This window comes from Antechinus flavipes, chromosome 4 (assembly GCF_016432865.1).
Source record: "Antechinus flavipes isolate AdamAnt ecotype Samford, QLD, Australia chromosome 4, AdamAnt_v2, whole genome shotgun sequence".
NCBI classification, from domain to species: domain Eukaryota; kingdom Metazoa; phylum Chordata; class Mammalia; order Dasyuromorphia; family Dasyuridae; genus Antechinus; species Antechinus flavipes.
The window spans coordinates 185,772,358-185,783,578 of NC_067401.1; the positions used below are offsets into that span (position 1 = coordinate 185,772,358).

Consider the following 11,221-nt stretch of genomic DNA (forward strand, 5'->3'; position numbering starts at 1 on the left):
TAAAGGAGTTGTTCAATTTGAAGAGATGTTTCTTTATGGCACAGCTCAGAAGTCATACCTCTAATGAAGTCTTTTTAGTTAAAAATTCCTCAAATTTCTCAGAAGATTTTATCTAGACCTTTCACTCATTTATTGTATTTTCCTTCTTATCATAATTATGTTGATGTCCCTCTATTTAATTATATTATACTTTCCTTGAGAGCACGTCTGTTTCATATTTATTTTTTTTATCTCCAGCAATGTGCTTAGGCACTTAATAGGTACACGTTGAATTGAAAAGGAAATGAGAAGAGCGTAATGAGGAAGACAGGTATAAAAGGAAAGGAGACAGATGAGAGAGAAGGGAAGACAAAGGAAAAGAGTGAGATTTTTAGAAAGTGAGGATAGGAAGAAATCTGGAGAGATAAAAGATATGTAGATTAAGGAAACAATAGAAACAAGAAAAATAAACAATATAAAGGAGATTGAGATGGAGAAAGAATAAGCATTGGCATGATAATGGGGAAAGAGAAGGAGAGAGTTTGAGGGGAAAAACTAAATAGAGAATATAAAAGGAGAGTGATGGAATGAGATAAGGAATGAAGAGGAAAGAAGTGGAGGAAAACATGAAGATATAGAGAATTGAAGAGAGCTGCAGGACAATGAACAAGAGATTTGGAAAGATGAGAAGGAAAAGATGGAGAGAAGGGGAGAAATATGAAATGGGGTAGAAATGCATATAGGGAAAGAAGTCAGGAAAAGATGAGGGACACAGAAAGAAGTGGATGCAAGGGAGCACAACCATAATTTGTTAAGCTATATTGTGCTTAATTGTGAGCAAAGGACTGTTACAAGGTACTAAGAGCTCTAAAAGGTAGAAAGAAACTCAAGAGACCATGTAGTCATGGATTGTCATGTGATTTACCCAAAGTCACACAAGTAGTAATGAGCAGAGATAGGATTTGAACCCCAGCCAGAGGCCATGCCTGTTTTTGCCACCAAGACACCAAGCCTTCCCCTTCCAAGCAAATTTGAGGTAAAACATGGTCTCTTCATATAATACAGAGCTTACACTAGGTAAGGGATAAAATGTGAGCATACTTATATTGTATAAGCATACTACACTTAAGAGCTTTTATATAATCAGTTATCATATATCTGCTGTTATAAAAAAGTCTGAGAGACAAGAGACAAAAATGCAGGGCTTTAGAACAGATTTACTTGCACTAGGAAGAGCTGGTTCATCTAAACCCATCTGTGTCTCCACAGGGTGGCACTAGGGACACCTATCTGTATCCAGGGACAATTTGCTTGGGTGCGGCTGAATTAAGAGCCAAATGACTGGGAGGAGGGAGATGAGGAAAGGGAAAAGAAAGAAGTCTAAACGGTGTGTAGAGGGACCTCAGGTGACTCAGAGAGAAAGTGGAAAGGAAAACCTTAGGTGACAAAAAGTCTTAGACCTCCCTTCCCTGAGGAACCTCAGAGACCTTCAGATCGTCCCCCCTTTCAGAAGCAAGTTCCCTTCAGAACTTCCAAGTCAGAGGTAGCAGATCCCAGGGTTCCAGACTCTGTACTCCACTGTCTTACCTGTGCAGGTGTGTGTATGGGGGACTTCCGGTCTAGATGACTGTCCCTTTCTGTGACGTCAAGTCACCTTCTCCAGTCCCTCCTGGCCACGCCCCTGTCCCTCGCCCCTTCCACTCCACCCCACCCCCAGGGTCGTATAAACAGGTGCTCAAGCTACACCTGTCCCCATCCCCGGGAGAGTTTAGCTGCCATTCTGGACTGGATTGTAGTCTGGCAGCATTTGGAACTGACCGAAGGCTGGGGCAGCTGTGAGAACAGCGCTTTTGGGGGCTTTCTTACTGGCAGGGTGACCTGAACTAGCTACTCCAGTCGGAAGCTTTTAGAGACCCAGGGAGCACCCCTGCGTGTTGGCCCGATAGGTTTGCACACCTTTTGTTTGGGTAGGGTTAGTTGCAGCTCTAGAGAGCCCCAGAGGTCCCTAAAAACCAGGCATGGGCTTTGGGGCGTTTTGTCTTCTATCTTAGAGTACCTTCCCTTTTGTCTGACTCTGGGGTGGGGTGGGGGAGGTAGAGGAGCGGCAATCTCCTTTCTTTGTCTGCAGGTTCCTTCTCTCTAACTTCCCTGCTCACCTAGAGCAGAGCCCTCAGAGAGAAGCTCCTTCTGTTTACTGTAGGGTGTTCAAAAGAAGAAAATAATTAGAAAATTGTAAAGGCTGACCATAGAAGTAGTTTTTCAGGATTTTCTCAGAAAACACCGCCAACTGGGGGGTGAATTGTATTTTTTGTAGAGTTGCTCCAAAGATTTTTTTTGTTGTTTATTTGTAGGCTCGGTTGTTTTTATTTTTGTTTTTGGGAGGATGGCAAACTCAGGTCTTCAGCTGTTGGGGTTCACCATGGCAGCTCTGGGGTGGGTGGGATTGATAGCCTGCACCGCGATCCCTCAGTGGCAGATCAGCTCCTATGCAGGGGACAACATCATTACTGCCCAGGCGGTGTACAAGGGGCTATGGATGGAATGCATCAGCCAGAGTACGGGCCTCATCAGCTGCAAGATGTACGACTCAGTCCTCGCTCTACCTGGTGAGGCTGGGGAGCACTGGTTGCTTGGGTCCTGAGGGTGGGAGGGAAGGGTGGGAAGTGAAGGAGCTGGGGGTTACAATGGAGGTGATCTAAACTCCCGGAGGGAAAGCCACTGTGGGAGAAGTTTACAAGTTTAGAGACTAACGACTCAAATTGAAGTGTCTGGTTGAGGGAGGAGTTGGAGGGAAGCTAGGATAAATATGGAGGCAAATGGCTGAAGTGAGGAGGGAAGCAAGCTGAGGTGGTGGGGATTGGGGACATCTGAGGTGAGTGGGCCTGGGGAGGAAAGGGCTGAAAGATCTCATATTGAAGGAGGGACGAAATTACGCTTGTTTACCAAAGCAGAAGTGGAATATTCTCTACAGAGCTCTCACTTCCGATTTCTCTCTTTCCCTATCTTCATCCTGCCCCACTTGCTATAAAACTCAAGTTTGATGTCCTTCTAGCTCCTCACCCACCTACTTCTAGTCCCTTTAATTTCTACCCTTTTCTCTTGCACTAAGTGAGGGCCTTAGAGGCCACCTAGAAGAGAGGGATCAGAAAGTAAAAGGATGAGGGTGGTTTAAAGTATGGAAGTTTGGGCCCTGTTCCTTTGCTCATGAGCCTGGGTGGGAGCTGAACAACCCAGGGTAAGGAACCTGATGTCTCAGCTAGTAAGGACATCCAAGAACTAGAAAGCAACGGGAATATTGAGGGCCGAATGCCCGAGTCTTTGAGAGTCAGAGCCTGCTGCCTGTGGCCTCTAATCTTATCTCACCGATTAGTTATAGTAACAAGAACCCGAGGTTACAGATAGTGGGGCCAGAGGGAGGTCAAAAGGGTGGGGCTCAATACATGGAGTCCCGGCCAGACTGGGCTTCGGGGTCTTTGGAGGGGCTTGCTCTGCTTCCCTGGTCAGTTTCACCGAAACTTGGGCGCCCCGGGCGTAGTCCAGGAGAGGAGGTGAGGCTTCTCGGGCGGGGCTGGGACTAAACAGGAAGGCTCAGGTGCGGGAGGAGGGGGCAGGAATTGCAGAGGAAGTAACAGGTTACTACTGGCTGGGGACCAGGAAAAGAGTTGTGAAGAGGTTCCAGGACTGAATACGTGAACAAAATTGGAATCTGGGATTGGATGGGGAGGATCCAGAAGTTAGGGATGTTAGGTCTGTGGGAGAGCTGAAAGATATTCTAAAGGTACATAGATCAATGAGAGGAGGATTTAGAAGGCTGTTCCCTATGGAGAAAACTGGAATATTTCGATTCGGCCAGGAAATGGGTGCCTTTGGCCTAAGCTAATTTTTCTACTCAGTAAAACCCCTTACTTGGGTGTAATAAGGTCTAATATCGAATCCAAGACATAGAATGACACGTATAACAGATCTTGCCCTTGAAGTAATTTACACTTAGATAGCTACTTTGAGGAAAATTGTAAGCACTATGTAAACTAAAAATGTGAACTATTAATTATAGCCCAACATGGAGAAGGCATGAACACAGTTTAAGTTACACAATGGAGAATGTTTGCCAATAAGCAGCTGCGGAAAAGGCATGGTATAGCCTTGCTAGATGTAATTTCCTCACCTCCAGGAATTCCCTCTATAAATAAAATCACAGGTCTTGGTCCCTTCCCCTAAGCAAGCCAATGACAATAAGCCTTCCTTTTGTTAGCTTCAATGCAGGCCACCCGGGCCTTAATGGTTGTCTCCCTGGTTTTGGGCTTTCTGGCCATGATGGTAGCTGCCATGGGCATGAAGTGTACACGATGTGGAGGTGATGACAAGGTGAAGAAAGCTCGAATTGCTATGACAGGCGGTATTGTCTTCATTGTGGCTGGTGAGCAGTTTTTGTCTCCTTCCCCATACTCATAGTTTCCCCTCCCTGAAGCCCCATCTCCTCTTTCCTAAGCCTGCTAACAGGCTAGTAGTATTGCTCTAGCGTGGAACTTATAACCTCTAAAGATTGTAGTGAGGTAGTGGGTCAAGGGATTCATAGGACCTCTGAATCCATTATTCCTTTCCTAATTAGGTCTTGCTGCCCTCATTGCTTGTTCCTGGTATGGACACCAGATTGTAACAGATTTTTATAATCCATTGGTCCCTATGAATACTAAGTAAGTATTGGACTCCATCTGGGTACCTAGGGTGACAAATGGAAATAGGAATTCATGGGAGTGTTGCAGAAAGACTGATGGAGTGGTTAGGGCTTATAGGCCAAATAACTGGGTACTTTTGATCATAATCCTTTCTGCCTCTCTCCACAGGTTTGAATTTGGCTCTGCCATTTTTATTGGCTGGGCTGGCTCTGCCCTAGTTTTCTTGGGGGGTGCCCTCCTCTCTTGCTCGTGTCCAGGTAGTGAAGGCAAAGCAGGGTACCGGCCCCCACGGTCTTATCCCAAGCCCAGTTCCGCTAAGGAGTATGTCTGAAAGAGCTGGGTTTCCTATATATGTCCCCTCACTCCAGCCCACCAAGGTCAGGGCTCTGAAATATAATTCAAGACAGGAATGAATGAGGAGGAAACCAGAAGAGAAATCTGAGCCAGTGGGGAAGGAGGGCAGAGTTCTCCAAGCCCTTCCATCTACAAATGATTTAATCTACCAAAAGCCAGGGGAATGGGGAAGGGAATATGGGAAGTAAAGGGTAAGAACTGTTCTTTTTGTATAATAATAAAGAAGTTTGTTTTGGATCTTGCCTATTTTCCACTGGGGCTGGCCAGCTAATATCTGCCCTTGCTCATTCACCTCTATTCAGCCTTTGCTATTCTTTCCCCAAAGTATTCAGCCTCTATTTCAACCTGAAGTTCCATACCTATTTGCTTGCTTAATTCTTATATTGATTCTTTCCTAAGTTTTCCTGAATTAATTTGGACTCATTTCCAAAACCATTCCCCGACCCATGGCTCTCGTATCTCATTCTTTGCAAAGATTTAAAAGGTTTAGCTCTCTCCAGTATATAGTCTCATTGTCTAGCTTTCTGTAAAAAAAGCTTTTTTTTTTTTTTTTTTTTTGGGGGGGGGGGAGAATATGAAATGTCTCACTACTTGCATGAAGCCCATCATACTTCTCTCTCTAGGAAGGAATTGCCCTACTGAAAAAGGTCGGTGATATCTGAGGAAAAAAAAAAAGATGTAGACAGTAAAAAGATTAAAGTAAAAAGGTATCAGAAAGGACATCTTCTAGTCCTAACAAATCCTATGCAAATATCAGGCAGATGCTAACATAAGTCTCATCATATACAATCTGTCTTCATTCAGTTGGACCTACTGGGCCCCAAAAGGAGAAAAACAATCTAATTGGTATGAATAGAATCTGTCATTCCACTCTGAGTACAAGTGATGGAATGAGAGAGATTCCAGTCATTATACCCACAATCTCTTCTCTTAAACCTAGTATTTTAGTTATGTTTCCTAGAGTTTCTGGTTAGAATTCCCTTGGACTTCCTTGAGGTAGGAATGAAGAAAAGTCCTACCTTAAACAGAGTAACACTTGTGTATAAAGCCCTTACAAGAGTATGCTTTCCTCTAGTCATTGGTTATCACTGCTAGTTAAGAATGCCTCTCTTCTTTTTTTTCTAAATTGAGAAAAGTTACTCTTTTGATTAATAGTGAAATTGAGTGAAAAATAAAATTTATTTTTAATTATTTATGGTAACAACTTCAGCTACATCATTCTCTAATATAGAATGCCTTACTTCAAAGAGACCCCAGTTCCTTTCCAGCCACAACTGCTTAAAAATACTATATAATGTATGTGGTGAGTCATTTCAAGGGCAATTTTAACTAAATCACTTTGATTTACACACTGATTTTAGAACCTAATCTACAAGTTGAAGTATGACTATACTATATAGCTGCAGCTCATAGTCAAGGTTAGTCAGGATTCAGTCATTCATCAGCATCATCAGATGTCCAGGTCACTGACTGATTCTTCCTGGTAGTCATCAGAATTAAGACCCATAAAATATATGTAATAAGATCAGTGGAAGAGACAAAGATAGTTGCCTAAGGAGAAAAAAGAAAAAACAAGTGTTAGAATGAAGAGATATTTAAGGCTTTACACAGTATACGGCTCCAGGGCTATTCTTTTGAGTCCCTTCATCTGGGATACTTGTAATATTGTTATGGGTAGGTCTTATTTCTGCAACACGAAGGGAGGAATGGTGGTTTTGATAAAGCTTTTTTCTCCTAGTGGCCACAAAATGAAACAAGTATTTAATAATAGTCATCAAATGCCACTCTACCTGGAGCTTTCTAAAAAGATGATATTAAGTGTTTTGTTGTTTACTGTGTTTCTTCCTTCCCCCTCCCCCCCCCCCCCCCCCCAAGTATCTAGCCCAGGTTGTGTTCCAAAACTTTATGGTGGTAAGAGTGGGAGTGGGAGCTTACAACTTCCTTTTCCTCAGTTCTTGCTTACCCATCCCTGGGCACTTGAGGAGCCACTCCCCAAACATGTCTTTAGCTAGGGAAGGACTTTAGTCTCTATAGAGGCTGAGAGGTTAATCAGTAACTTTTACTTTAGGCAACTAGATGATTTCAGTGGAGAGTGCTGGACTTGGAATCAGGAAGATCTGAGTTCAAAGTCAGCCTCAGATACTTATTAGTGGTGAGATCCTGAAAAAGTCTCTCAACCTCAGTTTGCTTTTTTGTAAAATGGAGATAATATTACCTACCTTATATTGTGAAGACCAAATTAGCTAATATATGTAAAAAATTCTGCAAAACCTCTAAGTATTATAAATGCTAGCAGTTTTACTCTACCACCTGAGACACAGATATCTATTCCTAATATCCTCAGTATTATTTCCTAGTTCCAATATCTTAAGGAACATTACTTTTCCAAACTGAATTGGAAGGGCAGAGCCAAGATGTCCCAGGCTTTCCTTTTCTTCTGGGATAGGCAGAGATTAAAGGTCAAATCTCATGGATTCCACACCTATGGGAACAGAGTATGATGAGAATTTGCCTCATCCTTTAATCTTCCCACCCTCAAATTCTTTTAATTCTCCTAGGATATTACCCCTTACCTCTTCAATCATCAGACAATGCTTTTTAAAGCTCTCCTTCATCAATTACATGAACTTGCAGAAACTGGATACATCCTATAGTCCTGGGGGTGAGAAGCTTTTTCAGTAGGACTGGGAATTCCTATACTGAAATTGGGCAGGATGGCTAACTAATGAATCTAAATGAAAATTATCAGAAAGCAAAGGATTAGAAGGGAAGAGAAGCATTTAGAACAAAAATATGGCTACCAGAACGGTTCCACCTCTGCCCCCATGCTCTCTCAAATTCACTATATGATTTTACCACTTCTTCCTCATTCTTTATTCCTAATCCTAACAATGGATTGCTCTTTATCCCCATCTCCCAAATACCACCTGCTTTATTCTCTTCCTTTTTCTTGTATTATCCTAAATATATATAGTCCTTCTGCAGACTTGTCCTCCAATTCTCTTTTTGGTAAAGATCTGACCAGTAAAGTATTGCTCTCCTAATTTGTCCAAAGGCCCACCTTTATCTTGCCATTTCAACCTAGGCCAAAATATTCAAGGAACCCAAGAGATGTAACTCATGCATGTCCTCATAGAGCAGTTGTACCACAAAAACTTAGCATATTCTGGAGAAAGATGGGGAAAAGGCAAACAGAATATGAGTGAACTGAGGATATTATTAAGAGTAGGTTAGGGTAGCACAGAAAAACAGGATGCACAGAAACAAAGAAGCAACAAAGGAATGTGAAAGGCCTGTTGCAGGCCAGGAAGAGGGATCCTTTTCAAGCATATTTTTATTTATTTCATTAAACAATTACATTTAAATTTTTACTTAATGTTTTAAAAAATGTTAAGTTTCAAATTTTCTTCCTCCTTCCTATTCTTTATCCACAGTCTGAGAAGGCAAGCAATACGATATCAATTACATGGGTGAAGTGATGCAAAACATAAAGAGGGAACTTGTTCCTGGCAGGCTGATCTGGGATGAAGTATGAACAGATTTCTTGCCAAAACGAGTATGAGGTTCCCATGGCCCACTACAGAATCTGAAAGAGAAAAGAAGCTTTAGGGAGCAAGAAACAACATCTGGTTAATCAAGTCCAAAGCAACGATGGTCAGACTCCAGACTCAAAAAAATTTTCTCAAAATTTCAAGGTCTCACTTCCTGCCCATCACAAATGGGTCTCTGAAAACATTGCAAAGAAAAGGAAAAATAGAAAAGAACAAAACCCCTTAAATTCTGAACTTAAACACTCAAAAGCATATAAAAGAACACAACAGAAACCCCAAATTCTATACATTATTTAAATTTTGTACTTTACTTTCAAAATTCTGTGCTTTTTCCCCCCTAAACTTTTTTCTGTACTTTTCTGTATATTTTTAAAGTTGCCCTCTTTTGCAACTATTGCTAACTTCCACTGCCTTCCAACTTAAAAAGCCAATAAGCAAAAGTAAGCAAAATGAACATCAACACAATGGCCATGTCAAAAAACACATGTCTGTACCTTGTGCCTGTCACCTCTGTCAGGAACTGGGCAAAATATGCCTTAGTTTTTCTAGGTATGGTGGATCACTGCTTTAATCAGAATTCTTAAGGATTTCAAAGTTTTCTTTATAATCCTGCTGTTTTTGTAATGCTCATTCTGTATTAGTTGATAATACCCAAGATTAAATGATAGCATCTCTTTCATAATTTCTTACAATGAACCAACATTCTCTTTCATTTTATACATCACAATTTGATCAGTCAATCCTAAGTAATAATCTAAAATATTCTCTTAAAGTCTAATTCTTCTAGTTATCCCTTTTATTCTTTTATTTCCCCTTTAAGGCTCAAAAAATTACTTTTGCCCTTGACTATCCCCACCTCACCCTCTACAGCCTACATTTTAATCAATTCTAAGGTCTTCCCCAATTCTAAGCTGGGTCTGCAACGTCTAAAACCATTAGGGAGCTCCCCTATGTGCTTTAGCCTTTCATATTTTTGTTAACCAATCAACCAAATCAAATTTAATGAGTACCTATTAATGTTAATCATGAGAGGTATGGGAGATACAATAAAGAAACTGAGAAAATCAAGCTTTTTAAACATAACTTGAATACAGTAATGAAAATTATATGTGGTATTATTAATTCAATAGGAAGAAAAAAGAGATCAGGCAACTTCATGAAACCGGTAGCATGCAAAGATGGGATTTGAACAGGAATTCCAGCATGATCAAAGGAAGAGAAATAGGAAAAAAGGGTCAGAGAAGGGAAAGTGCATTTAGTAAACATCTACTATATATCAGGCCCTGGGCTAAGTACTTTACAAACATCTCATTTGATTTTCACAACAATTTATTAAGTGCTATTATTGTCCCCATTTTACATTTGGGGAAACAGAAGCATTTAAATGAGAACACTGTGAAATGAAAAGAATACTAAGATGAATGAAATGGAGGGTACATGCCAGGAAGCTGTATATAAAAAGTGAAGCCAATTATGCGGGTCAAGAGATGGGTATAGGAAGCTTGAACTTGTTTCAAGAAGTGCAAATCTACAGTTTGGAAGAATTTGGCTTTGGTGAACAGCTTTTTTTTTCTCCTCCATTTATTTGTCTTGGGGTACCAGTTAGATAGATTCTACCTGTTATTACTGCCTTTCTACTTATATGAATTTGATTTTTTTCCAAATCCTCTTTCAATGAAAGGAGCGGCACTACTCCAAGTTACGTATTGCTTTTTCTCCCAGGCTGTTGGTGTTCGAATCCAAACAGTCTTTAAATGCCTCTTCTTACCTTACTCAGCCCAGAAACTGAATCTACTTTCCTCTTCAAAAAGGTGGGATTTCAAGAGAGTTCCTTAAAGAAGACGGGTAAAAGACCCAAGGCGCTTAAGTGCTCAGAGTTACGTAGAAGGGATACTTTGATTCTCACTAAGGATTACTTCTAAAGCAGGTAGTGGCCCTCCCATGCAAACTCTAATAACAAGATGGAGAAGATTTGGAGACAGGAAGTATTTTGCTATAGGGTCAGCTCCAGTCAAACTTCATATACCAATACAAGAGCTCTCCTAACGCTCCAATACCAAAGCCTGTTTCTAAACTGTGCCTCTCAAACCGAGTTCAGTGCTGGAAACCATGCAGAGAGCCAGAAGTCCCGTATTTGGGGCCCACTTTACCACACCTCCTACCTCGCTTCCTCATTGCTCTTTCATCTGCACCATGACCTCTGAGAAAGCCCAAAGCGTCGTTGGCCCGGAGCAACTGTAGCATCTTTGTCCATTACTTGGCTTCCTTCCAGCTACAAGTCGCAGGTTGATGGCGTCAGGGAACTCGATCTTGACATGGGCCGACTAATTCTTCCTTCCTCGGTTCCAAGGCCCCTCTGAACATCATTGTGACGTCACCGGTCAGCTTCGGTAACGCAGGCGGTGCCCAGGCAAGACTGGGGTCCTGATCTTTGATTCTTTTCTAGAAATCTGAAATGGGATTTGGCGTGGGGAGGGACTCAAGAATTAAAATTCAAGGGTGCGGGGAAATACTTGGAAGGATCCTCGAACCTACCCCTAGGTGCCCACGAAAGGAAGTTATTACTGGAAGGAGTACAAGCAAACGTAAAGATACAAGAGAGAAGTTGCCTGACTTTTGAACACCCAGCTTTTCTTTGAGCGGGGGAGGGGTGCATCTCAG

At 41.7% G+C, this 11,221-nt stretch overlaps 1 protein-coding gene and 1 long non-coding RNA gene across 3 annotated transcripts; one reads left to right on the top strand and one right to left on the bottom strand.

Moving 5' to 3' along the window:
* The first annotated feature begins 1,739 nt into the window (after window positions 1–1,739).
* On the top strand, window positions 1,740–5,246 carry CLDN7 (claudin 7). Of its 2 annotated transcripts, XM_051995867.1 has the most exons (5): window positions 1,740–1,925; window positions 2,331–2,585; window positions 4,232–4,396; window positions 4,589–4,673; window positions 4,824–5,246. In XM_051995867.1, the coding sequence occupies exons 2-5, from the start codon at window positions 2,363–2,365 to the stop codon at window positions 4,984–4,986; spliced, it is 636 nt and encodes a 211-aa protein (XP_051851827.1). In that variant the 5' UTR covers window positions 1,740–1,925; window positions 2,331–2,362; the 3' UTR covers window positions 4,987–5,246. The 2 variants fall into 2 exon arrangements, with proteins under 2 accessions (XP_051851827.1, XP_051851826.1); XM_051995866.1 differs by having other exon boundaries at window positions 1,740–2,585.
* A 923-nt stretch (window positions 5,247–6,169) lies between these two features.
* On the bottom strand, window positions 6,170–11,007 carry LOC127560909 (uncharacterized). The gene is made up of 5 exons (XR_007953426.1): window positions 10,723–11,007; window positions 8,476–8,595; window positions 7,583–7,740; window positions 7,391–7,491; window positions 6,170–6,560 (listed from the first exon to the last, which is right to left on the bottom strand). It is a non-coding gene; the product is annotated as an uncharacterized LOC127560909 (long non-coding RNA).
* Between the last annotated feature and the right edge of the window lie 214 nt (window positions 11,008–11,221).

What these genes read in the sequence shown, in the direction of transcription:
- CLDN7 (XM_051995866.1), top strand. Translation starts at nt 2,363, where the DNA reads ATGGCAAACTCAGGTCTTCAGCTGTTGGGGTTCACCATGGCAGCTCTG. An exon ending in TATTGTCTTCATTGTGGCTG is followed by an intron (nt 4,397 to 4,588) that starts GTGAGCAGTTTT and finishes TTTCCTAATTAG; the next exon opens with GTCTTGCTGCCCTCATTGCT. An exon ending in TTGGTCCCTATGAATACTAA is followed by an intron (nt 4,674 to 4,823) that starts GTAAGTATTGGA and finishes CTCTCTCCACAG; the next exon opens with GTTTGAATTTGGCTCTGCCA.